Genomic DNA, 27,572 nt, shown 5'->3' with positions numbered 1-27,572 from the left:
GAAAAATGGTCTTTAACTCACTGTCCCTCTACAAAACATCACGCGAATACAAGTGTCCGCTGCCATGCGTTCATATTAAAGAGACAAGAAAAAAAAAATAGTATCTGGACGTTAGATATAATAGCAGAAGGCCACATTTACCACTCAAGCATTCTACTGTATCTGGGGTGGACAAGTCATCTCTGTACAGTAGTGACAGCAGCGAGAGGCGTTGGGCAAGTACTCACTGCATCAAACTGCTGAAAGAAGTCCTCTGGTTTCTCCTCAATGTTCTCAGTGTCCACTTTCACATCCACCATAGGGTTGAGATTCTGAGCCCGCTCCAGAGAAGCCTCTGCCCGGTTACGACCAAGAGATCCAATCGGTATAAGGAACTGAGCGCATGAGTCCTCCTTGGACACCTGATGATGACAAAAGTCAAGGGAGAATGCATCAGACATCCCTCATATCCACTGAGATACCATTATTACAGTATCTTTACACACAGGGTTACAGGATTGGTCTGAACTTATACACTGCTGGAAATAGAATGCATCTACATAAATGTGTTTATACTGTATCGCTGTGCGTGCAGGTGGGGCAGTCATAGTTAGACTAAAATTGATGTTTTGTCATTGGTACAAGTGTAATACTTAACCATTGAATACATAAATGTAAGGTTGTATTGACACCTCTTAAGAACTGGTAAGAAAAAGCTAATTGAAGACCATTAGGCTTCAGCCGACACCACAGATGCGTTTCCCAAACGTGATCCTCAATGACCTATCGCTTTATTCCTGCAGCACAGCCAATGGCCGATCGTATCTTGTGCGCACGACCAGTGGTTATACATTTACTGCAGAGGCCACCAGTGACTGACAGGATAATCAGGCAAGGGTGACAATCAGTAAGTGTGTATGCCAGTTCCCAATTTTTTTTTTTAATCACGGCACCCTAGAGCAGGCATGTCCAACGTTGGCTCTCCAGATGTTTTGAAACTACACATCCCAGCATGCTTTGCAAAAGTTTTAGCATTCTCTAATAGCAAAACTGTGGCAAAGCATGCTGGGATGTGTAGTTTCACAACATCTGGAGGGCCAACGTTGGACATGCCTGCCCTAGAGTATCAAAAAATTTTCACGGCACCCCTAGGCCAAAAATAAATTTATTAGATTGGGTTTATATGTGATTCTTTGGGTCAGGTATGTGGTAAAGGACAGGATTTGCTTCTGTTTGTACACATTTTATTAATGGCAGCCACCAGCATTGCTTTTGCTCATAAATAATTAACCATTGATAATTTGAGTTGGTCCTGGACTACCAACCCAGGGCACCCCTGCATGTGTCCCGAGGCACCCCAGGGAGCCACGGCACACAGTTTGGGAACCACTGGTGTATGCGCTTACCAATCAGATCGGTCGGTGACCAACCGTTCCACTGTCCTATTATGTACCCAGCATAGCAGTCCAGATTGTAAGGCTATCCATGTTTAAGCACAGGTGCTTTAATATCAGTTTCATGGATATCCTTCAAGCCTGGACAAAGATGTCTTGAGGACTGAGGTTAGAACACCCTGCAAAATAATAATATTTAATGGAGAATACTAGAGGAGGGGTTCTCCGTTCAAGTTCCAATGACAGTCAGGTCATTTTTTGTGGATTACTTTAACTCATGCACACGTGAATAGATCTATTTCGCTGGGTCAATAATTATCCACAGACAGAAATCCACTATCTCTCTTTAATGCTTAGTACCCAGAGCCCTACACACCACCTTGTTTTCTCTCACGAACACATCAGAGGAGAACCTTCCTCATTGATCCCAGGAGATGGACACATGCTAATAGCTCTTCTGCTGGAAGGCATGCACCGATGCGTGACTGACACATGGGAAGGAACGACGGCAAGCACCTATACAGCGAGAGTCCTGATTCTATCAGTACTCAGCTACCAGGTCTATTTATTCATTACTGACCAAGTCCTCTGGCACCGAGGCATCATTATGGGGAAATATGGGAGGGCTGGGAACGGAAAAGATAGTTCTAATTTATGAATGATTACCATGTATGGGGCTATCAAGGGAGGGAAATTCAAAGTAGTAATCTTAAGCGGTTTGCTAAAGAGCATATTGGTCTGTAAGGTGTTACGCAGCGGACGACAAGTGGGGCGTGTCCTCCTTCCTGCCTCTCCCCCATCAGTCCTAACAACTTAGTGGGCACTCACAGCAGCTGCAGTGTTGCATTACAAGATAGAGGTAACTTAGGGCCTTATTCTAGTTCACTCTGACAAAATCTTTCTTAAGGTGGCCATACACACGCAGATTTAGCTTCAGATCTGGCTGGTTGGAACAAAACCATGGTTATGGATGAGAGCAAATGACAGTTGACCATTTGCTTGGAAATGCTGGAAAACTGACACTCATCCATTACCAGGTTCTTGTTCCAACCAGCCAGATCTGAAGATAAATCTTACTAGTGTATGGGCACCTTTAGATGGACAAAACCATGTGCACTGCAGGGGGCAGATGTAAAATGTGCAGAGATAATTCTATTTGGGCCAGTTATTTTGTTTCTGTGCAGGGTAAATACTGGCTGCTTTATTTTTACACTGCAATATAGATCTCACTTTGAAGTAAAACCCCACCCAAATCTAATTCTCTCTGCACAAGTAACATCTGCCCCCCTGCAGTGCACATGGTTTTGTCCATCTAAGAAGGAATTTTTCAGAAAGAGTGAACTAGAATAAGGCCCTTAGTTTGGAAAAAGGAAGTCCCCCTTTTTTTTTTTTCAAACAGTGGGACCACCTAAAAGTTGATCACAAGACAATATTTACCTGCCCTAAGGAAAACAGACATTTACACATATGGGTGGAAGGGCATGTGCCGATTCACACCCATAATGGTAAAAAAAAAAAAAAAAAGACCGTTCCCTCTTTTCAGATTATTGTGACCCCCTTAACAGCTATTGTCTAATGCTGTGTACACACGGTGTGATTTGGGATTAAAATCGCTCAGCAATATATTGCTCAGTGTACCATTTTCATCAGCGACCAGCAGTTTTGGCTGAAAATTGCAAGCTATGTCTCATTCTGTCTCTACCTCATTTTGACTAGGAATCGCTGGTCGCTGGTGCATTGTGCACCAGTGACCAGCAATTTTTAGTCCTAATCAGAGTAGCATACTTCTGTGACCATGAAGGGCTGGCAGCGGGAGTGCGCTCCTGGCGATTTATCTCCCACTGCACATGAAATCACTGGCAACATGGTCGCTCAGCAACCATATTGCCAGCGATGTGTGCTGAAATTGCCCTCGTGTGTACAGAGATAGATTAAGATGTAAGTTCCACACTCACAACCATCCGATGGTCGGCACTGGGGTCCACAAATAACAGTATTTGACCAGATTGGTCCAATTCAGGGCACTCACCAATTTTCCAATAAATGTAAGAATTTATTACATCACCATTTCCAAATCACAGAAAAAATTCTGCGGTCAACGTTTCGGCCAAGTATGGCCTTCTTCAGGGCAACACAGCTATGGACAACCTTTCAGCTCCCTGGTCTCTGGAGCTACTGATTATATATATATATATATATATATATATATATATATATATATATATATATATATATATATATATATATATATATAGCACCCCTAATATGGTAGGTTGTCTAGTTTGTGAAATAGGTCTTCTTGTGTTACCGTTTGAGGAGTGTCCAGTAATATTCCAGCTGTGAAGTGTATAGGTACAGTAGACAAAATCTGTCTGGGTATGAACTGCAATCTCTGACTAACGTTCTTGTGAAATTTTAGAGCACAGAACAGTATATAAGCAGCACTGCACTTCCTTTACTAACTTGTTATGGTGCTCAACAGAGGCCACTGGAGAGCCATGATCATCTACGACTATTAGAGTGGCAACAGCAGCAGAGTTTTGACTGACTGCGAGCTGCTTTTGCGGAGGAAGCACAGTCCCAAACCACTGTGTTTGAGTGGTTTGCAGAATTTTGGTGCGTGAGGCAGTCCCTGGAAGACTAGGACTACCACAGCTACCCTTTGTCCGTTATCACCAAAGACAATTTTGCACCTATGCGGGACATAGTTGAAGTGGATGTCAGGGAGATTGTGGCACAATTAGAGAAGGAGATCATCAGCTCATCAGGATCAGGATCCATCCACTTGATACTCCAAGATAAGCTTGGTCTAAGGTTTTTGCACCCTGGGTAATGACTCTAGAGCAGGAGGCTCAGGTGACCGAGCACAAAAATGTTGGACAGGTTTGATAGAGGTCACCCAATCTTTGTTGTAAATAATCAGTGGCGAGGAATTCTTGATCTACAGTGTCCACCCAGAAACCAACACAAGTCCGCCCGGTGCAGTTGGAGGAGCGCCGTAACAGGCAGTTCTGACGTGAGTGAAGCATGGCCAAGCAGATGGTGGCTGTTCTTGAGGCCAAGACTTATTACGTAGCTAATGTACTACTTAAGCAGAGGTGCACTGTCACTGGGGACAGGCACAGCCACCAATGCCTGCCGCAACTTCTGAAAGACATTTCCAGGCACCATCTAACAATTCATGCACGTGGTACCCTTCTCCCTCACAGCAATGCACATGCCCACAAGTCCAGGAAAGGGGAGAGTGCATCTGTGAGAGATGTGCAAAATATCCGCTAAAAATGCCAGCGTCGCTCACATTTGTTATATAAATTCAAATTTAAAAAAATTGTTGCGATGTTCTGTCATTAATCCAAATGATGGACACTACAATTCAGTGGCTGCAAAATGACATCGCTTACACATGACTACAGAACAAAAGGCAAATCTAACATTAAACACCATTGGATGCAAAAAGTAATGAAACTTCTGCACATATACTTTTATTAATAGTCAGTTTTAATAAAGGCAATTTATGTTTAGGCTTAATAAACCTTTAATATATACAGATCTATAGTGCCACCTTGTGGTGTATAACAAGTACATAGCCCCACAACAGTGGGTATACCGATGGCTAGGTTAACACAAGAGAACAGTGGATACAAGTTTATGGGGGATTTTTTTTTTTTTTTTTTTTATACTTTACCATCCACTTGGACTCCAAATGTCTGAGCTATACAACACCCACAATAGTAGTAGAGATCAGGCATAGGGGTGTGGTATTGGTATTTCCAACCTGAGTTATTGTTACTGGGATTGTATACTGCAACTCTTACCTACTATGAACAGTACTTAGAGGCCCAGCAGCAGTTGCATCAATACTTCAGCAATTAGCACCTGACACTGTATGACAAAAGAGTTACACATGAACTACTGCATAAGGTCCATACACACTGGGCGACTATGCTCAGCGATGATCGCTCTTATCGCTGGGTGTAAAGCCGCTCAGTGCATACACATTGAGTGGGCTTTCCCCCTGCCCGTCAACCGTCCGTGGGGAGAGGACGGCTTTGCATAGGGCAGCGCTATGCAAAGCCATCCTCAAAACCGCTCATCTGCTGGTATTACCAGCAGATGAACAGCTTTCCCGGCGAAGATGCGGGAGCGCGCAGCAGCGCTCACCACTGGGGAATACACACTGGGCGGCTTACGCTGAAAGCCGCTCAAACTTCCTCTTTTGTGCGACTTTCAGCTCAAAGTCACCCAGTGAGTATGGGCCTAAAGTTTTACATTTTATTATGATTTACACATACTGATATAGGCGATTTGTTGTTGTGATACACTCGCATCAGACAAATCACTGAAGACCATTGATAATAAACCTCAAGAGTTATAGATCTGTTCTTTAAATTATACATTGGTGGCTCTAATGGGGCCTACACGCGGTGAGATTTACTGAGCGTTCTGAGTGATGCTAGATCACGCAGCACACAGTGATGTGTCAGCAATGTGTGCTGCTGACCGATCTGTCAGGGCCAATGTTCTCCAGTGATAACATTGGCCCTGCCCAGCGATGAACTAGGTTTATACCCAGCATGCTGCATATTAACCACCGAGCGTTCGCAATGCGCATTGCTATGGCCCCTACACACAGGGCAATATCAGGGCATTTTCAAAGCCAACTGATTAGATCGCCCCCTTGTGTAGGCCCTACCTGGTGGACAGGAAGGTTACTGTATGAGTACACCACCGCTATTACAGTAGTGCATAGATATAATTCCAAGATTATTATTCCAATTGGCATTAAATAATGGAATACCATTATAAGTGTTAAATGTTTGGCCTGGTGAACAGCTTGTCACATTAAATGAAAGAACAGTTTGACTGCAACGCATAACTGAAGCTACAGGTTATCTAGGAGCTCAGTGTGAGTCATCTCCCACCTGGTGATGGTCCAGCAAGGTCAGCGCCTTCACCCCCGCTAAGATGAGGTTTTTAGCCACTTCGGCCCCCAGGCCTCTCAGCCCAACCAGAAGTACTCTAGATGCCCGAAGCCTGGAAAACAAAAAGGCAGCTTTAGCTCCAAGTTACTGATCTATAGCCTAGAACTCAGGCACAATGTCCCATGGATGGTACATAATGCATGAATGCGGAAATAGTAAACATTACTGGACACTAGTTGCACTATAGGATTTAAGCTCTGTACACATAATACGAGATTTCAGAAGATATCATTCAGAAGGGCCCTTCTGAGCAATAGCCTTAAAAAAAAAAAAGTATGTACATGCAGCTCAATCTGACGGTCGCCAGCAACTGCACGCAAAGCCACGGACCCGATAACATCACTGAATGAGATCTGTAACATATCTTTAAGTGTGTATGCACTGTATCATTTGTCCAATAGCACTGCTGACATAGTCACAATGTGACCATATCTCACAAGTGGATGGGCAGCATTAGCTAGATCAACGGTGCCCCAGGATGTCTAGGGTGTATGGGGCTTTAAGGAGCCCATACACGCTCCGTTCCTGCTCCGTCCATTCTGTACTATGAGATGCGCGCTCCCGCGGCATCTCATAGTACAGTACAAAAAGTATGTGCTGCACATACGATGTAAAGCTAGTACAAAAAGTATCGCATTGCATGCACAGTGATGTGTACTTTAAAAGTACAGAACGGACGCCCAGAACGGAGCGTGTATGGGCTCCTTTAGGGCTGTCCATGATGGTAGGGAGAGTGGAAAGTTATATCACTTGGTTCTTTGCACCATAATTAGCATCAAAATTGGCAAATTGTAATTTCCCTGGATCTTCCAAGACTTGGATCTCACAACTTGTAAGTGTACCAAAGCAGACAAGAGCACCGATTTCTGCGAATATGATATTTTTGTTTTCAGGTTTTGATGCTGAACCAATCTAAAGGGGGAAGAGAATTTATTGGTACCGTAAATATAGAATATGTAACTATACAATAAAAAAAATGTTAGCAAAATGCACAGGGCTTAAAGTGGTCATGCAGAGGTGGGGGAACTAATTTCTCTATGCCACCTGATTAAACCCCCTCACCTACCCCCATTAGGGCCAGTAGCAGGGTTTTTGGCAAACTAGAATGCTTTTCTGTGAGAATTACTGTTCTGGGCTAATGTGGAGGTTAAAATGTTCCACCTCACCATTAGAGGTAGTGGAACTCAGTTCCACCCTGTTCCCCCTCACTTTAACCCCTGCCAATGCAGTATGTACTATAACTGGGTGCACACTGGAGCGACGGCACTCATTACATCAGAACCAATACCCTTGGACCCAGATTGAGAGTACACATTGGAACAAGTTATATGCAGGACAGAATGAACACGTGTCATCCTCCACAAGCAAAGAATGTGTTGCTACCAATATCGCCAGGGTTCATTTATTTTTTTACAGCTTCTTATATAACGCAGCATAGCCCGCTGCGCTTTACAGCGCATGAAGCCTAGTGCGCGTTCCCCTGCACACACTGAGCCATGTTGGCATATGTTGTAAAGACCAAGCAGATCTGCCCAACAAACTCACTCCAGTGTGTGGCCAGCTTTAGCCCTGGAGAGAGATAAAGTAGACAGGCATAAAGTCTCAGCCAATCATATCCTAGTTAACATTTTTCAAACGCAGCCTGTAACATGGCAGATTGGAGCTGATTGGCTGATACTTTATCTCTCTCCACTTCATCACTCTCCAAGGCTTAGAACACAGAGCAGACCCCTGTGTCTCCTCCATGCGCCTAATACGAGTATATTAAGATCACCTCCTCTGTGCATCCAACCCCCAGAGGCGGATCTGCCGGTCATACTGCGCAGCCTCTTCCTCACTGATCACCGCGGCCGTCTCCTCCTTCTCCACCATCGTTTCCTCCCGGTACACACACACACTCACAACGAATGAATGGAGGACAAGAGGAGGGCGGGGACACACACGACGTCACTACCCGCGCGCGCGGCAACCCGCCACGTGACTTCCTTCTTTCCGCCTCACGTGAGCCCCGTGAGCCGCTCTGATTGGATAAATTGCTTGACGCGTTCGCTATTTAAGAGAGAACGAGAGCCACCGGGACTCTGGGCCATCGATGGGTCAAAAATCATCGATGGTGATCAGTGATTTTGTTGCTTTTTCTTAAATTCTTTATTTGCTGTCACTGTGAGTGTGTTAGAGATGGGCAAAACGGATCTTTTCGCCGACCCGACTCGACCCGGGTCGGTCACTGAAAAGATCTAGATCCTTTGGGCGGCTCTGCGGATCAATGTGTGTAAAAAAGACAGTTATTTATGGTTTGAGTTAGTGTACCATACCTCCCAACATGACCCTTTCCAGGAGGGACACAATGCTCTGTTTCTGGACTTCCCTCTTCATGTTTGATTGTTAGTACCTGTGTGGAAACACCTTTCTTACCCATTTACCTGTTTAGAACAGGTAATAGCAATCATTCGTTAAGAGGGATGACCCAGTGTACCCATTTACACTGCCCTCTACCCAGGTCATAGTCATGTTCTACCCAGGTCAGGACCTGGGGAAACGGTCGTTTGGTCGACTGATCTAGGTCGACATTAGGTCAACAACACTAGATCGACATGCTGAAAGGTCGACGTGGAACAAGATCGACATGGTTATAGGTCAACATGAGGAAGGTCGACAGGTCATAAGGTCGACATGGGGATTTTCACTGTTTTTTGAGCCGACATGTGCCGACAGGCGGTATTTCATGCCCTACCTTCCACTAGGGCATGGAGTGAGATTATAATAGTGTGGCAAGCGAAGTGAGACACTGTGCCCAAAGCATTGCAAGCGATGCGAGGGTCCGATTCTCACTTCCAACTGTGTCCATGTCAACTGTGTTGACATTCGGGTCAAAAAACAGCGAAAACCCCATGTCGACCTTATGACCTTCCTCATGTCATCCTAACGTCCATGTCTACCTTTTCCCATGTCAACCTTTTCCCATGTCGACCTTTCTGCATGTCGACCTAGTGACTGTCTGACCAACGCTTGTCTGACGAACAATCCAGTTCCCAGGACCTGGGTAGAAGTCCCGTATAAAGGGACACGGCGTGTCCCATTTACACTGCCGCTGACAGGGGTCTGACCCGCTGAAGACCCGGGGTTTTGCAGCGGTGTAAAAGGGGTATTAATTTGCTCGTTGCCAAGGCAGACTAAATTTGCTCATTGCCGAGCCCCCCCTCCCCCCAAATGAAAGTTAAAAGAAGGCCCCCTCCCCCTCCAAATTAAAGTTAAATGTACTACACAGCCCAGCAAACACAGATCTAGTAAAAAAAAAAAAAACACATGTGCACTGCCTAATTTATGTCTGTGTGTCTGTGTGTTCATACTTCTACTACACACCTTTCTGTGATACTACTGGTGAACTCAGGTGAAGCAATCTTGAAGTCACCAGACCTCCCTCAGGGCTTCCAGATTCAGAAGAATCTAGATCTGCACGTGACACAGCAACAGCAGCAGCAGCACAAGCAGCCAATTAGAAGAAAATATCTCAGCTGCCAAAGGGGGCAGTGCTGAGCTCAAGCAATGCAATGTGCATTGTATTGTATGTAATGCTAAGCGAAACCGATCCGGATCACCATTTTGGGATCGGCGGCTCGCTCGTTCTTTTGATGGATCCGTTCAAGAGAACCGGATCGTTCGCGAACGACACATCTCTAGAGTGTGTCTTAAGGCCCCCATACACTAGCCGATTTTGGTCCGATTTAGGCCAGATCAGTCGGATCTGGGCGAAATCTGACCAAAATCGGCTACTTTTGATGTCCCCTCAGATCCGATGCGCGGTCCCGTGCGCATCGGATCTGCGTCGGGTGGTCGGACCTGCTGCACGTCCGACCACCCGACTTGGGACCTTTAGCTGGCGGTGAGTGCTGACCTGGGGGCGGTGTGGTCAGCAGCAGGGCTCATCAGGGGGACGCCGGAGCGGGGAGCGTGTCCTGACGCTGTAACTAGCCGGCGGCGCCTGTGTGTGATGATCTGGCCGGGCGGCGGGCGCTGTGATCATTCACATATATCATTCATTCAGCAGCGCTGCGGGACGGACGGGGCCGGGCAGTGGCGGGTATTATATTTTTAAAACACCTGTCAAATGACTAGCCGTTCTCTGATTGGCTGAGAGCTCTCAGCCAATGACTGACCGTTGGCTGAGAGCTCTCAGCCAATCAGAGAACGGCTAGTCATTTGACAGGTGTTTTAAAAATATAATACCCGCCACTGCCCGGCCCCGTCCGTCCCGCAGCGCTGCTGAATGAATGATATATGTGAATGATCACAGCGCCCGCCGCCCGGCCAGATCATCACACACAGGCGCCGCCGGCTAGTTACAGCGTCAGGACACGCTCCCCGCTCCGGCGTCCCCCTGATGAGCCCTGCTGCTGACCACACCGCCCCCAGGTCAGCACTCAGTACCCCCGCTGCCCGCCCCACTGCTGCCCCTGATCACCACCGGCCCCCATGCCCCTCACCGCCCGCTGCAGCTCCCCGTACATGTGATAAATCGCAAGCGATTTATCACATGTAAAATTTGGCTCATCAAGTGCCAAATTGTATTTGAGCCTCCCGGGGAGCTGCCGGGCGGCTCACAGGAGTATTGGGTCCGACTTGTCCTAAGGACAAGTCGGCCTAATGTATGGGGGCCTATAGTCAGTCAGTAGTATATTCTCCGAGTCCCCACACAGATGTGGCGCAACATGTTATATGCTGCTGCAGGATCTGTCCTCCAGTGCTATGTGCTAATAAGTTATATAACTAGTAGGGTCGGGGCCAGCCAGGCAGGGCTGGGCAACACCGGCCCTCCAGATGTTGATGAACTACACATCCCAGCATGCCTTGCATCAGTTTCAGCATGGCCACATAGCAAAACTAATGTAAAGCATCCTGGGATGTGTAGTTCATTAACATCTGGAGGGCCGGTGTTGCCCAGCCCTGCGGGGACGATCACACTCAGTAACAGCAACTAGCTAAAAGTTAAGTAAAGATGCTAGAAAACATCACTGCAGAAGGAAGGGGAACAAACATGATGTAACGGGTAACGGTGGACAAGATGTTATTACATCTTGTTGAAGTACCGGAGTAAACCCACGCAAACACGGGGAGAATATACAAACTCTGCACAGTTAGAGCCATGGTGGGAATTGAACCCATGACCTCAGCGCTGTGAGGCAGTAATGCTAACCATTACCCACAAGAGTTATGAGGTACATACAGAGCCTACCTGGCAATCACAGCCCAATTCAGAAGCAAAGTGTAGATAATGTGCTCTCTTCCATGTTAAAAAAAAAAAATGTTTAGGTTGTTGCTGAATGTAAAGTCAATATTTGGTAAAGCGACAAAGTGGAAATGTTGGGTACACTGTGCAAATTGCTTGACTCTTCGGATTAAGGGCCTTATTCTGATCGGTGCGGATTTTACCGCATGCGGACGTCCCGCCGATGTTGATCGTCTGCGCATGTGCAGAGGTCACTCTGCGCATGTGCAGGCGATTTCGCCGCACATATTCTTTATACGCCGCACAGGGGGCGTAGGGGGGCGTGAGGGGCTACTTAGCCTCATTACCCGTATGCATGGTAATGAAGCCGTGACGCGTGTGTAGGGGGCGGGCATCTGACATCGCCGGATGTCAGCTGCCCGCCCCCATACATGATTTCATACGGACAAGTGTCCGTGTGGTCTTGGGTGGCGGGACATGGTGGAGCGTGCGGCCCTGCATTCGATGTTCGGCGACCATCGAATGCAGGGGCTGCTCCCAACATGGAGAAGGCGTATCCCCGTCCACTTTCATGCGGACCGCCACATATCCGCATACGGACGGAGGTGGCGATCCGTATGGAAGGCGGGGATTCGCCTGCAGGGACATGACCGCATATTTCTGATCGGGCCGCACCGATCAGAATAAGGCCCTAAATGCTTCCTCTTCTGGAAATAGCTCAGGGAGTGTGTATTTATGTATATAATGTAATGTATAATGTATGTGATATACATACAAGAACTAGGTGTATCGCACTGGAGCGGGCAAGTCATGTCTACCTGCCTCACTGACACAGGACATAAGTCATCCTTATCACCACCTACCTCACAAAAACAGTATGGAGGTGATTCAGTTGTGCAAAGAACGGCAATAATTGCATCTCCCCTTCACTCAGTGGGGTCTATTTAATGCCATGGGCGAGCGGTGACAGCGAGCAGGGCTTCCTGCTCACTGTCATCACTCGTCCTGTCAGTATTCAACTCAACCCCCTCATACGCCAATTCCCCCTCGCTCCGTTTTTTGAGCGTATGCGGCTACAGAAGCAGCGAGACTCGTGGCTAAATACAGCGAGTTCACTGCATTAGCCGCGGGTCTCGCTGTTTGGGGGAATCCTCTACGTCCTGTGACAGCGAGGATTCCCCCGGAAAGTTGACTAGGACGAGTGGCCGTCGAGGGCGTAAAACAGGGAGGATCGTTGGTTTTCTGCGGTCCTCGCTGTTTAACCCCCTCGCCAGCCGCGGCGAGGGGCATTGAATACTACCCTATACCACGCTGTATGTAATTGTTTTGTGCACCCAGAATTGCTGGATTTAGCCTTGCAAAATGTTGCCACCTTTATTATTTATTAATTTATTTATTTATTAACAGTTTCTTATATAGCGCACATATATTCTGCAGCACTTTACAGAGAATATTTGAACATTCGCACTATTGGCATCGATGGCCATCCCTACTGCTATCATGCCTGAAAGAAGGGATGGCCTTCATTGGGTTTATTATTGATGGTCACCATCTGTATTAACGTTCAATGGATAGCATCAATGGTGTGCAACCAGCCTCATGTGAATCCATCAATGGTTTTACTAGGGATGGCTATCGTTGCCATTGCCATCGATGGTTGCCATCGATGGCAATTATGCAACTGGCCATCGATAGTGCTAAACTATGCAATGGGTGACCATCAATATTTTTACATATTGATGGTCATCCATTGTGTTTGATTGATTGGCCTGTGGGCCAATCAAAACAGAGGGGGCGGGGCTTCGTGGTTGTTGGGAAGCGGAGCTATGCTCTGTGTCCCGACACTGAAAGAAAAAAAAAAACGCAAAACATTGTTTTGCTGTTCCATCGATGGAGGGAAACCATCTGGTTGGAGAATTGCGTATGGAACGCTAATTGTTGTCCATTCGCAAAGCCATATGCAATTCCTAAACCATCGAACAGTTATTGTGCAAATGTGAGTAGGTCTGAGGCTTATGTAGGGTACACACCAGGACGACCCGCTCACGATGCACATCGTGAGCGGGTCGTCAGTGTCTCGAGCGGGTCCGATCCGATGGCGACCCGCACCCGGCTGTATGGTCGTTTTTCAGATCCTACCTGCAGCAGGTAGGATCTGAATAACGAAAAGGGCCCAATCTACCTACAATCTACATCCAATTGGTCGGAATTGGATCTAGATTGAGGGGATTGGGCCCTAGTCATCCTGGTGTGTACCAGGCATTCCACTAATCTACGACTAAGACAGTGTGGAAGTGGTCATCCATGATGTCAGAGAACCTCTTCAAAAATGCCTTGGCATGCCTGTTTTTTCAACTATTCCCAGAAATCAACTTTCCAAACCCAAATGTCTGCTTTCCACCCCCAAAGACCGGCTTCCTGTCAATCTGCGGCTCCTTTGTGTTTACAATCTATAACCAATTTTTAGTCGCTAATTCCTCGATTCACTCGATTTGGGAATTCTTTGTAATCGCTGTCTAAACGCTTTACATCATGTTTTTCCTACTTGTGATGTTTCACAACAAGATACATCTGAAGTTGAGTTACGTGACTGTTCAGCCCCTAATTTACATTTTGAAGGAATCTTAAGGTGAATCCTAAGTATAGTAAACTTTATAGGTTTCATCTATCGATGTCATATGCTGGAGGGTAGATTGGAAGAGTTGGTGGGAGGTGTTATTGCATGTACACGTATATGTCTATGTATATGCACACATTAGTTATACTCGATGGCAGCCGCCGATGTTATAATAGATGGTGACCATCGAGAGCTTAAACACAAGGCCATCCCTGTGGGAGTGGCTGCCGGGGAGGGGGAGGGCATGTTGTACTGTACTACTGTAGTTCCTGCTCGGTGTGCATTCGCTACAAAGCTCGGGAGTCGGGACTGTCGCTGGGAGTCCCACAGTGCATTGCGAAATGACGTCACCGCGAGCCTCGTCTCATCCCCCCAATGGCCGCCGTGATCTCTCTACCCCGCCCCCTGTCGCTAGCTGATTGGCTCAATGTTTTACCCACCTCCACGCCGGACACCCCTGGCCAATGACAACGCTCCCTCTTCCCGCCCACACTCCCCGGAAACAACCGAAGGTGACGTCACCCTCGGAAAACGGCGACCTCGGTCCGCTTTGTAACATCACAGCCAAAGGCCCCTCCCACCAGCTCTGTGCGGCCGCCATCTTTCAGTGTGTTCTCCTCCTCACTGCGCCACGGTACACGGAATCACCTTCTGCCGGGGACTGTCACCCCCAAGCCCCCCATCTGTCACCCCCCCAACCCACAATACCCACTGACCTCCTGCCCACCGCCACCATCTCACCCGAGGCCAAAGCTTGTAGAGGTGCCCCTGTAGCGCCCTCAGCACCCTGCCCGCCGTGTTACAGTGCAAACCACACGTGGACTCATGTGATGTAGCCGGGTACACAAGTGACACTAAGCCCAGTACAGACAGTTAATGCTTATTATGGCCGTGGAGGGCACCAGTGTCCATGAATCCTCCTCCCCAACATCAAACCATGAAAATGAACACAACCTCCTCTTCCTCCCCGCCGAAAGGTCGAGTAACAGAGTCTGTGTGTCTAGAATAACCCTTGTGTCCACAGGTCTGGATGGGGAGGGGGCTGGGTTGGGGTTCTGTGGGGGGGTCACAGCAGGTAATCTGTGCCATTATACTCTGTCTCCTCTTCCTGTGACACCCCCATATTATCTATATATCTCTCCATATTTTACTACCTACATGCTGTATATTGCTATAGAATGCTGTTTCATGTGTCATAGTACAGGCCAGTGTCATGTCATTTTGTGGGGATTCCTAAAATATAGGAGACCCCTTCCTCCTACACCACCAACCCTACCCCTCCCCCCACCCCCAGACAACCCTTTGGGGTGTAATCTCTCTATAGGTTTGAATTGTGTTTTGTAAGAGTGAAATGTGCTTTTATTACCATAACAAAGGTATATGATGGCGTATAGATATATACTTGCCGTGCGACAGAGCTTGGGGGTCGTGTCCTACTCTGAGAATTGTCCGTTATGTCAATGTTGTATATGTGCAATGCTGTTGGTGTGAATGGTATGGTTCTATGGTATGACCTAGGTCACTGAATACAAGATCTAAACCAAAACACAAAAACTTCTGACTTTTTTAGATTTGTTTTTTTTTCTCTTCCCTTTCCTCCCATGGTTGGATAAACTTTGTGGTGGCAGCAGCAGCAGTATGGGTGCAGAACACTCGTCGCCATCATAAGGATTTGTAACTGAATGTTGTGTTCCACCAAATTATCTGCAAGTGTGCATTGTATTTCCCTTGGTCCTTGTTTTGAAAGAGCAGGGATAGCCAGAGGCCTGTGTCCTGCAGTGTAGATCATTTGACTTTTGACTGGCTGACTAAAATATACTGTGCACTACCCATGGTATCCAGTGACCCCTATATGGGCATCTGCATAACATAACTTTATATAGGGCAGTTCCTGGAGACACCAGAAGACAGAAAGAAAACCAGCCTTAGGTTATCTCTTTGAAGAGACTTTAAACTTATTTTGACAGCATTGTTGAAAAGCACAGCAAAATCATGCAATTGGGGAACACAGTTCATTACAGGATGGGTCATAGGTTTGTGGCAGTTTGAAAGTCTGAATACAGTAGGTGAGGTTGCCCCTGGGGTTTAGAACAGTGTGATGCAATATTGCTGCAATTCAATAGACCTGGCATAGATGTTATGTTAAATCTGTCCTTAGTAGCTTATTCTGCAGGGCCACAGAACAAAGGAGTTATTGAGAAGTCTGATTATGTAATACTTGTAATGTTTATTTGGCTTTTGTTAAACCCAAATAGGGACATGGCAATATTTATGACCTTTTTATTGGCCATTTATATTAAAAATGGCTTGTAGTTCAGATCTGTCTTGTATATCATAAAATAAATAGATATAAAACAGCATTATTATTGCACAATTGGATAAGCATCTCATAGGAGTCTGGGAACCATTTAATACATTGGAGCTTTTGTTTTGGCTGCGTAAAGCAGTGAGAGCTCTGCTGTATCAAAGTGCAAGTCGTAAATATAATTGGGTTGAAAACATAAAAGTTGAGCGAATAAAGTTGATTGTCATTGTGTACAGGCGCATTTGCTGAGTCGTCATGTTCCCGCTGAGCCAGGAGATTGCTGTGTGTGAAAGACCTGGTGTCATACATTCCTACATCTGATTTACTGTTTGCATTAAATGTTTACAGCACAAATGCCTAAAGTGATAACAAAAAAGTAAATGTTGACAAATCTGTGAAGCTTTGTTTAGTGAATTGTTACAAACCTAAATATGTCTTTCCTACAAGTGTTCATGTAGGTTGGATTGTATGGCTGCAATGTAAAGAGAATATAGTATAGGTTCATTGCTGCATTTAATATAGGATTTTTGCTGTAATTGAAGCAGTGATTGTATATATTTATCTGCAAATCGGCAGAACAAAGAAAATCTCTGTTTGGCGTTAAAAATAATAATTGTGTTTTACAGTGTGACGTTAAAAACGCCAAGCAGAGGGACATGTGGCTGGTTGTTTTAGCTTCACATTCATACAGCGTCCGCTCTGTAACCTTAGATGAGAGTGGAGCTCTTTATATGTGTGTTAGGAAGGGTTAATACGGCTCCTTTGTTTGTAAAATGGCAAACAGTGGGGGAGGGGCGTTCCCTGCCCAACAGTATTAGATGTGAACACCTCCCATAACTCACTGCTAAGCTTTCATCTCTTTAACAGTAGATTGTTTTTATTTTGCATATATGATGAATGGCAAGCTCTTTCGCCCACTCACCACCAACCTCAATTTAAAAAACTAGCATTTGCAGCTGTAAAGCCCTGCCACATGACCTTTGAACCAGTCTCTCGCTTCTCCTTTCTCCTGTAATCCCTCCTCCAGAGCTGCACCTTTTTTTCTTTTCTTTTTTTTTTCCTTCTTGTCGAGCGTTTTTGAAAACAAGACCTAACAAACAACCAACAAAATATCAAACCTCCCTCCTTCCCGAGAGCCCTGCCTCTAGTCCTGTCCTGATCGCCCGCTTTCCTTCAGCCTTTGTGGTTTCTTTTTTTTCCCTTAACGTTTTCCACCAGAATGGTGTAACTTCATCCCCTCACCCCCCTCTCCCTCATAACAGGAAAAGCAGGAACTTACTGTAAAATTTGTTATTACTGTGAAACTGAGGATGTGAGTATCAATCCCCCAACTGAAATGTCTTTTCCCAGCCAGACGTCTGTGAGAAATGTTCACTTTTCCATCATAACCCAGCACATACGCAGTGACATGTTGTCTATCATACGACCCCCGGGCCTGAGGTTCCCCACCCCTGTCTTAGTGCATGCCTGCATCATTTAGTATAAGGGTTTTGTTCATTTTATATGGCCTGCTAAGCAAAGAGAAAAAAAGGGGGGGGGGGGGAATGGCGCTTTTACACCCCCCAAAAAATGTTTTTACATTTTTTTTAGGTAGAACATGCTTTAACAAAAAAATAGAATTGTTTTCCATATGTATACAGACTATGTACATGAGTCAGCTCATAAGGGCAGTGCAAACCCACCCCAGTTACTCTATGTGGGCATCTTTCTAGGGGGAAGGGGGCATCTCTTTAACTTGCAGGGGGTGTTCATTTTAAGGGTTCTTTATCTCACTTTCACCCCCAGTATGGGATTTATGCCAGCTAAAAAGAAAACACAATATATATTTTTTCTTTCCATACAGTGAGTGTAATAGCACATCAGGAAGAGTTGGTTTCGGTTGTAGTTTCTGTGCTTTAACCATGTGTATGCTGAAAGCTACATCCCCCTGGCGTATGCACACCCCTTTATGAGTTACAGCAGCATGATAAATGCAGGCTGACAGTGCTGTGTTTTGTATGCTTATCAGCCGCTCCTGTGTATGGCTTCATCCTTGTTACTAGCTTGTGTTAAACTTGGCTCTACATTAGCCATGAAGCTTGTCGGTGTAGGGTGTCTGTATACTCTGTCTAAAAAAAAAAAAACACAGCTGTTGAAATGTTCTAAAGGAACAGTTCTGCCACAACCAGTGTTGTTTTCCACATGCGTGGTTGAAATGGGTTTGATGATATTCAGCCAGATTTGCTACACGTAAAGCCATTCTCTAGGCAGTTTCCGATTGTGCAGCCTCATAAATTAATTTTTATATTAAGCAAGAGAGGTTCTTTTCCCGTAGTAGAGGCTCAGTGCAACAAATGGTTAATGCTGGTGATTCAGCATGTTCTACAGCTTTACTGATTGTTTACCTATACAAGCTTAGCATTCAGGGCATCGGTGATGTTTGTTCTATGTGCATTATATGGATTACTTGCTGCCAGCAGTAGAGAGCTACGTGTGAGAGCTACAAGTCCCCTCTGTGTCTTTAATCCCACTTTGCGTGTAAAAAGCGCATTCCATCGAGACACCTCTCTGTAGACAATATTATACTGTAGTATAGCTAATTAAAATGTTTTAATATGTTCAGACAAGGCAGAACAATTTGCCTAATTTTCTATTAATTGAAAAGCTTTCCTCAGTAGTGTTCTGCTTGCGGCCTTCTAGGTTTACATGTTAAAGAGGCAGCAACAGCATCGCCAATGAATGTCTCCATTGCTCCCAGTATTAAACCATCCACACTAGAGTTTGGTGAAGATGTGAGTTTATAGATAAGCAGGCCAAATGCAGATAATGGACAGAAACGCCACTAGGACATTTAGTCTACTTTATAGAAAGGTAGCATTGGTTCCATGTGGGTGAGCCATGGTAAATTGAAGCAAATGAAATCCCATTCTACTCCACAAGGAAGATGATGAATTCCTGTATAATCTCTAGTATTAGTTTCTAGAAGATTATAGTGGACTGGCCCGCTAAGGCAGTGATTTTTCTCTTTCTAATATTTAATCAATATTTATCAGTTAAACAAACCAGTTACTATGTCTAAATCAATGGTTTACATACTTGGTGCTAAAGGATCCCTAACATCATATTTTGTGGATTTTTTAAATGTGATGGCCCCACACATCTGTGCTGGATTTCCCATGCAGCCTCCGCAACTAACCAGTGGCTCGAATCGCATGCGATACATTGTATGCAGTACTTTTGTATACGATGTATCGTATGCAATCCCAGTCATGGCTGCAGGATATGACGGATCCTTGGTGCAGCCATAATGATCTACGGGAAATAGAAGATAGAATTCCTTTATTCGTCTCACAATGGAGAAATTTCAGTGTTACAGCAAGGTTCAAGTACAGATAAGAGTAATAGCATAATAATAATAAGAACACACATAATAAGATAAGATCCAAACAATATAACTCAAGAATCTAGGAACATGCAGGTCTTCTTCAGACCATGACAGTTGTAAAACGGAGGTAAATCACATACGATATAGCACTTTTCACACAATGTATCGGCCCGAGAGGTTGAAATCGTATTAAAAGGCCATATCCCGCTAGTGTATGGGCACCTTGAGCATAGGTGATACACAGTGCACCTGCCGGATGACCTGGAAATTGTGAACTACTACTGTTCTAAAGTCCAGCATTTTCATTGCCATTTTTGTGCCAATTCTAAAACTTAACACTGCACCCCCAACATTATATTTATTTATATGCTTCATTCCTTCTGCCAGTACTCATGGGTGTTTTGTTGCCTGTTTTGTTTTCTGACTTAAGTGCCCCGCGGTGATTCTGATTGCACCATGCTCGGGCACAAAACCGCGTCACCGACTTAGTTTTGTTGGACCAGGAGGGGTGTGAACAGAAATCCGCTAGTCCAGTGGTTCCCAAACTTTTTTGAATCACAGCACTCTAATACCCCTTTCACATCGCACTTTTAAAATGGTAAATTGCTGTTTTTTTTCCCTTTTTAAAACGTTTAAGCCTGCACTGTGAATGCACCACAGCCGATTTACCGTTTAAAGTTAACTGGCATTTCGAACCGTGTAAAAAGCAGAGTCCTACACGGTTCCTTGCCGTTTTTTGTGCAATGTGAATGTGTACAATGTGTCTGAAACGGTATTTCAGGCAAACAACACAAGCTACAGAGCAGTGATAGGCTGTGCCCCAGGCAATGTTGACACTCTGGCTTGAAACGTGTTCGGGTTGAAACGGCTTGACTGCTATGTTGAATGAGACTTAACCGGTATTTAAAACGGTAATCTGCGGCAATGTTAAGGCTGTGACCCGTTTTAATTACCGTTTTAAAATGCCGGTTTTTAAAACGTGTCGGCGATGTGTAAGTGGTATTAAGTATCATCATTTGATTAACGGCACCCCTAGGCCAAAACGTTTTTTTTATTGAGAAATATTTAAAGAAAAAAATTAAAATAAGTAAATTGTGTTAATGTCATCCTTAAGGTTAATTATTTAGGGAGGGTTTGGCTTAGTTTCTGTTTGTCCACATATATTATAATTTGAAGCCACGAACAATAGTTTTACTTATTATACTGGCCAATTTGATTAACTCCTGAGGCACCCCAGTTTGAGAACCACTGCAATAGTCTGACTTAGCGCGTTGAATTGAATCGCTCCAGTAACTCTCTTCCACCGCTATTCACAGCATGCTCATATATATATATTAACAGTTTCTTATATAGCGCACACATGTTCCGCAGCGCTTTACAGAGAATATTGAAAGTGGAGGCTGAATTTTGACCTGCAAGGCATGGTCCAAAAGTACTGCTGATAATTTATTATTTTATTAACAGTTTCTTGTATAGCGTATACAGATTCCGCAGCGCTTTACAGAGAATATGTGAACACAGTCCCTGCCCCAGTGGAGCTTACAATCTATATTCCCTACCACATGTACACGGGCACAGACATTCTAGGGTTAATTTGTTGGGAGCCAATTACCCTACCAGTATATTTTTGGTTTATGGGAGGAAACGGAGTACCTCGGAGGAAACCCATGCAAGTACGGGGAGAGTATACAAACTCCGCACAGTTAAGGCCATGGTGGGAATGGAACCCATGACCTCAGTGCTGTGAGGCAGTAATGCTAACCACTACACCATCCGTACTGCTCCATCAAACCCATTGTCTTGTGGGTCCAGTGCAAGGTCCTCTCATTTTTCTTGGTGTTTGCACTGTGTACTGTTTTAGGAATGCAATGATTTTGCCATCTATGTTCTTGATATATCATTTTAGTGTTATTATAGTTATGTCTTTATTTTAAGCTATGGAATGAATTTAGTTATTATAATGCTGGCAACTAAAAGATTCTGTCTTCAGGAAACATAGTATGTTCTAGATGATTATCCCATGCTACGCTACCAGTTCAGGCAGCGGTGTATGGTTCAGTGTGAAACAAATGCATGGCATTGGATCTCTCTGTTTACGTAGCCTTCTTGTTCAGGTGTTGTTTTAGCCCAGCTTTGATCTCTTCTTTGATTATACATACATTTGTCACATATACAAGGTTTGGAATAGGAAAAAGGATCTATGTATAAGAGGAGCAGATTAATAATGGCAAGCATAAGATAACTCTTTCCAAGCAATTTTCGGTACTTATATGTTAGTTGGGCGCCCACTATAGTTAGTACGCTCATATCCCCACTATCCATGTCGGCATGGAGTTGATTTAATATAGTGTGGCGAGCCCGAAGCGTGGCGAGCGGATGCAGAAAACTAAGCAAATAGCTTAGTGGGCGTCCAACTAACATATAAGTACCCAGTTTTCTATTGTACTCTGCCCTTTATAAAACATGTAAACACTGAAGTAGTGGTGGATGTTTTAGGAGGAGCATTGCAGTGTTGTGCTTTGCTGGGACACAAGAGATGACGATTATATATTCTCCGTGCCTGAACATTTTCTGAACTCTCGTGTCTTATCCCACTACAGGGAAGACGGCGAACTGGAGGAGGGCGAGCTTGAAGATGATGGAGGTGAAGAGGGGGCCCGCAATGAAGCCGCACCACAGGCTCCGCGGGAGAAAGGGGAGAAACATCACAGCGAGTCCGATGATGAAAAATCTCACCGCAGAATGAAAAGGAAACGCCGAAAGGAGAAAGAGAAGAGGAGAGCAAAGAAGAAACGGAAGTCTAAGCACAAGGTGTGTAAGGGTGATGCTATACCGATAGCCACTGGACATACTTATGTATTTCTCAGTCATACGTTGGGCAGAAAATCCTAACCATGCCCGAAGCCAGGAGTGTGATTAATGTTTGACACCTCCTCTGTTGTGCATTTCAGCGTCATGCGTCTTCCAGTGAGGACTATTCCGATTATAGCGATGAGTCCGACTTCAGCCCTAGTGAGAAGAGCCACCGGAAGTACCGCGAGTACAGCCCATCATACCCCCCAGTAAGTCTTACAACTTATCAGGAAAACTGTCCTGCAGCTGCTTATCTAAACCCTCTGACTTACTGCGTCCCCTCAACCGTTGTGCAGAGATGCAGAATGTAAATGCACAGTGCTAGAGAGGCAATATCGCTAGCACTCTGATTAACTACAGTGCATCATTTCATATGACCTTCTTTTTGTTTAGCCGCATCAGCCGTACCCTCCTCCACCCCCACACAATGTCCCACCTTCAAAGAAAGGCTATCCCAAAATGGACAGCAAGAACTATGGCATGTATGATGATTATGAGAATGACCAGTATGGGGAGTATGAAGGTGATGAAGGCGAGGAGATGAGTAAGGAAGACTATGAATTTGCTAAGGAATTGAGCTTGTACCGAAGGGCCAAAGAGGGCAACCATCGTGCTAGAGGTGAGTGTACCTGCATCGGATGTTCACAGTTAACTGGGTACTTGTACATAAGCCTGTCAGCATTCATAACAAGTATAATTATAATGCATAGGTACATAACAATTACTGATGCCACTATGGACCACTGTACATAGGGGGAGGGGCCCTAAAGTGCACACCCTGGACATATGAGGTCCTCATATGTCCAGGGTGTGCACTTTAGGGCCCCTCCCCCTATGTACTATATATTGTGTATTCATACACACTGGAAGGAACTAGACACCTTCCTCCTTAACTAGCACCCCGACCACCTGTCCCAGATTGTTTTTAATTAGCTTGGAGTCCTACACTTAAGACTGCACACTCCAGCTTGGCACTATGAGGGTACTGTGCTTGGGGCGCAGGGCTCTTTGGGCTGCTATTGCTGGGCTGCTCCATGGCATCATATCGTACACTTTCCATCACCCCTTTAGTTTGTTTAGTATATATGTAGCACCCTCCACATTTATTATTACTTCTTACCTAGGTAAGTCTTATCACATATAATTTCCCTTATCCCTTTTACTATCACTTTAATTTCCCACTAATGTGATGCCATGGGGTGGTTCTGCTGGGCTGGCCTGGGGGGTCCTGTGCCCTGGACCTGTCTCAGAGTAGTGTTAGGGACTTGTCCTATTGAGGAAACCTGGACGCGGTGGACAAGCCGATAATAATGGCCTTCATTATGCTAATAACCTCCAATGCAATTTCTCTTTCAATGGTCCTGGTGACACAGCTCAACACTGGGATGTAGGAGGGTCCGAAGGAGCCAGGCACCTATCCTAAAGTTTTAGAGGGTAGGCTCCTCCCCTACTGCATCCCTGGACTCTTCAGTTCGTGTTAGGTGCCCACTGGAGTGGGTGCTATTCTAAAGGGCTGCAGGAGCAGCCGAAGAATTAGAGTAGTTAGGGGATTTTTATTGTTTTATTAACTTTTACCCTAGCTAGGTAGGCACAGTGTGAGGATTCTCATAGTGAATCCTCACACTGCTAGCGCAGCAGGAGCTGACAGAAGCGCGTCCTGTCAGCTCACTGTGCACAGGGGAGACACTGTCTGGTCTCCCTGTGCAGCGCTTATATCCTTTTCTAAGAGGCTGCCTGGGCTCCGGAGTACCCTGAAACCGGCTCCACATTTAGGTGGGGATCATGGGGGACAGGCGCTCCGTGATGGCGGCGGCCATTTTATGCGGAGCTTACACGCTGAGCTCCTAGATGAGAGGACAGCAGCGTTGTGACAGGCATGTTCCAAGTGATCCCCAGTTGAGGGGGAGACACTGGAACTAGGAAATCCTACCTAAGGAGTGGCTGGCTGGGGGTGGTTGGCGCCAAAAGGTCACGGACCCCGCAGCAGCAGGGACCTGTGGTCTCTTCCTTCACTCTGACTTTGGCGCCTTTCAGAACGCTTGCAGCGGAGCTGAGCTGGCTTACTGATCCTGGCAGAGTGACTTGGATTTCCTGGGCATCGCTTCCCCGCAGTTGAAACCAACAGACAGATAAGTGACTGGGTGCATTGCCTCTGTATAAACGCTTGTACATTGTTTGCACTGTGTATACTGATAGATATACATTTATCACTTGCATCATGTCTGAGCATCAGGCTGTGGTTTTGGGGGAGGGAGCCCTTAGTGCACTGAGCGCGTGCAATGTTTGCACACAAAAGTTTGTCCCTGAGCAGATGGCCAAGGGGGGCTTATGTATTACTTGCGCTGATGTGAGACCCATGGGCAGTGAACCCCATAGGGCAGAGCAGATGGAACCTGCAAGGGCCAGGGTCCTAGGCAGGTCAGTAAACGCTTTGGTGCAGCTTTTGGACAGGCAGAGTGATGGGCTGGTAGAATCACAGAGACCTATGCCATCATCTCAGCAGTCGTCTGGCTCCTTGCCTCTTACCCAGGCAGATCCTGCGCTGATTCAGGTGATGCAGGATACTGCTAAAGGGATCAACAGGTTCAGTGAAATGCTGGACAAAATGGATGATGTGGCAGGGACCCCTAGAAGGTCTTATGCTCTGCCTACTGTGGTAGATGAGGAGGAAGGAGAGTATACTGACATCCCCTGGGATCAGGGTGATGATTTGGAAGAGAACTCTGCTGCTGGTATAGAGGATCTCATTGTAGCTGTGAAGCAGGCTTTAAAGCTGTCTGTGGAGGATAAGACTCCTGTTAAAGGTGTTTTTAAGCGACGGCTGTTACTTTTCCTTCAGATGAGGGGTTACAGGAATTGTTAGAAGGGGCTTGGAAAACTCCTGATAAGAGGCTTCAGATGCCTAAGCTATTCCTTAGTCTGTACCCCATGCCAGAGTCTCATGCGGAGCTCTGGGAAAAGGTCCCAGTTGTGGACGCTTCAGTGGCACGGTTGTCCAAGGCTACTGTATTACCAGTACAAGGCGGTGCAGCTTTTAAAGATTCTGTGGATAAAAAGCTGGAGGGAAACCTCAAGGCTATCTTTGAAGGGGTGGGGTTTACCTTACGGCCCCTTATTGCTTCAGCCTGGGTCTCTAAGGCCATGATAGAGTGGGCTGGTGAATTATGCACCATGCTGCAGGCTGACCCTGGTGCGTTACTGTTTGCAGAAAAGATTAAGGCAGCTGCAGAATATGCAGTGGAAGCAGAGGAGGAAGCTATTAAAATGGCAACCAGAGTGTCCACAGTCTCCATTAATGCCAGGAGAGTGCTTTGGCTTAAAGCCTGGGAAGCAGACAATGAGTCCAAGAAGGCTCTGGAAACATTAGCCTTCAAAGGAAAGGTACTCTTTGGTACCGAATTAGAGGAGATTATAAAACAGGCCACGGGCGGCAAAAGTACATTCCTGCCGGCCTCCTCAGCAAAGCAGACGTCCAGATTTTCTGCTTTTAGGCCGTCCTTTCGGCCCTCCCCTAGAGGTGGTGCGTCCTCTCGAGGACAGTCTTTCAGGGGAAGGTTTCAGTCCTCTAGAGGCAAGACACAAAAGTCAAAATTTGGCTCTTTTCACAAGAAGCCTGCCACAAAAGGAGAGGACAAACCCTCTGCATGACTGTCAGGGGCTTCGCCCGACAGTGACAAAAGTGGGGGGGCGTCTCACACTCTTCAGGGACGCTTGGGCTTCTCTAGGCCAGGATGCCTGGGTGTTAGGTATTATAACACAGGGTTACAAAATCCCTTTCAGAGGGCCGCCTCCGAAGAGGTTCATTCCCACATCCTTACCAAAGGAGGCACGGCTTCGTACAGCTCTTGTGAGAGCAGCTCACTCCCTTTTGGAAAAAGGGGTGGTTACACCAGTCCCCAGGGCAGAGTGGAAGAAAGGCTTTTACTCCACGCTGTTCCTGGTGCCCAAACCAGACGGGTCTTTCAGACCAATACTAAATTTGAAGTCTCTAAATGTTCATTTATGGGTAGACCATTTCAAAATGGAGTCCCTACGGTCAGTACTCCTGAGTCTGGACCAGGGAGAATTTTTGGCGTCCATGGATGTCCAGGACGCATATCTGCACGTCCCTATACACCCGGAGCATCAGACCTTGTTGAGGTTTGCCATAGGAGACCTGCATTTACAATTCCGGGCGTTACCCTTTGGGCTAGCAACCGCGCCAAGGGTATTCACAAAGATAATGTCAGTGATGGCGGCGGTGCTGAGGCTCAGGGGAATCACAGTAATACCCTATTTGGACGATCTCCTGTTCAAAGCAGAGTCAGCAGCCATGCTGCAGAGTCACTTGGCAGAGGCCATCAGTTTTTTGCAGGCTCACGGCTGGATTTTAAATTTGCAAAAATCTCAGTTGGTACCGTCACAAAGGCTCCAATTCTTGGGAGTCATACTGGACACCCATCTTCATCGGGTATTCCTCCCGGAGGTAAAGGCCAGGGATCTGGTCACCCTAGTCCAGGAGATTCTCAGGGCTCAGAGCATTTCAGTATGGAGGTGCCTCAAGCTCCTGGGGAAAATGGTGGCGTCATTCGAGACGCTTCAATTTGCCAGGTTCCACTCTCGGAGGTTCCAATGGAACATTTTGTCAGCCTGGTCAGGAAACACTTTGACCATGAAATCCGAGATGATAGTGCTGTCTTCGGACACTCGAGACTCCTTGAAATGGTGGACAGAAGTAGATTCCCTTCAGTGGGGTCGGTCATTACAGACCTGGGACTGGTTGGTAGTAACTACCGACGCCAGTCTCAGGGGCTGGGGGGCAGTAGTCCTGGATCTCAGGCTTCAGGGCCTGTGGACGGCAGAGGAATCAGC

General features: G+C 46.0%; 2 protein-coding genes across 5 annotated transcripts in view; one reads left to right on the top strand and one right to left on the bottom strand.

Annotated features, from left to right (window-relative positions):
- Positions 1–8,351, bottom strand: part of SAE1 (SUMO1 activating enzyme subunit 1) — a 45,533-nt gene extending 37,182 nt beyond the window's left edge. The window contains 3 exon segments of the mRNA XM_083159774.1: positions 228–401; positions 6,296–6,407; positions 8,130–8,351. Coding sequence (XP_083015900.1) covers positions 228–401; positions 6,296–6,407; positions 8,130–8,227 — 384 coding nt within the window. The 5' untranslated portion in view covers positions 8,228–8,351.
- Positions 8,352–14,729: 6,378 nt separating this feature from the next.
- The window catches only part of ZC3H4 (zinc finger CCCH-type containing 4), a 28,228-nt gene continuing 15,385 nt past the window's right edge, over positions 14,730–27,572 (top strand). Inside the window, exons 1-4 of one of the 4 annotated variants that reach the window (XM_083159771.1) lie at positions 14,730–15,176; positions 22,469–22,679; positions 22,820–22,930; positions 23,115–23,340. In XM_083159771.1, coding sequence (XP_083015897.1) covers positions 15,076–15,176; positions 22,469–22,679; positions 22,820–22,930; positions 23,115–23,340 — 649 coding nt within the window. In that variant the 5' untranslated portion in view covers positions 14,730–15,075. Of the gene's footprint in view, positions 15,177–17,390; positions 17,817–22,468; positions 22,680–22,819; positions 22,931–23,114; positions 23,341–27,572 lie in introns of those variants that run through there. The other 3 variants (XM_083159770.1, XM_083159773.1, XM_083159772.1) reach the window with 3 other exon arrangements.

Source organism: Crinia signifera, chromosome 9, assembly GCF_055691185.1.
Source record: "Crinia signifera chromosome 9, ASM5569118v1, whole genome shotgun sequence".
NCBI lineage: Eukaryota > Metazoa > Chordata > Amphibia > Anura > Myobatrachidae > Crinia > Crinia signifera.
Note: the sequence above shows the minus strand (reverse complement) of the source record. Positions and strands in the feature narration are given on the sequence as shown.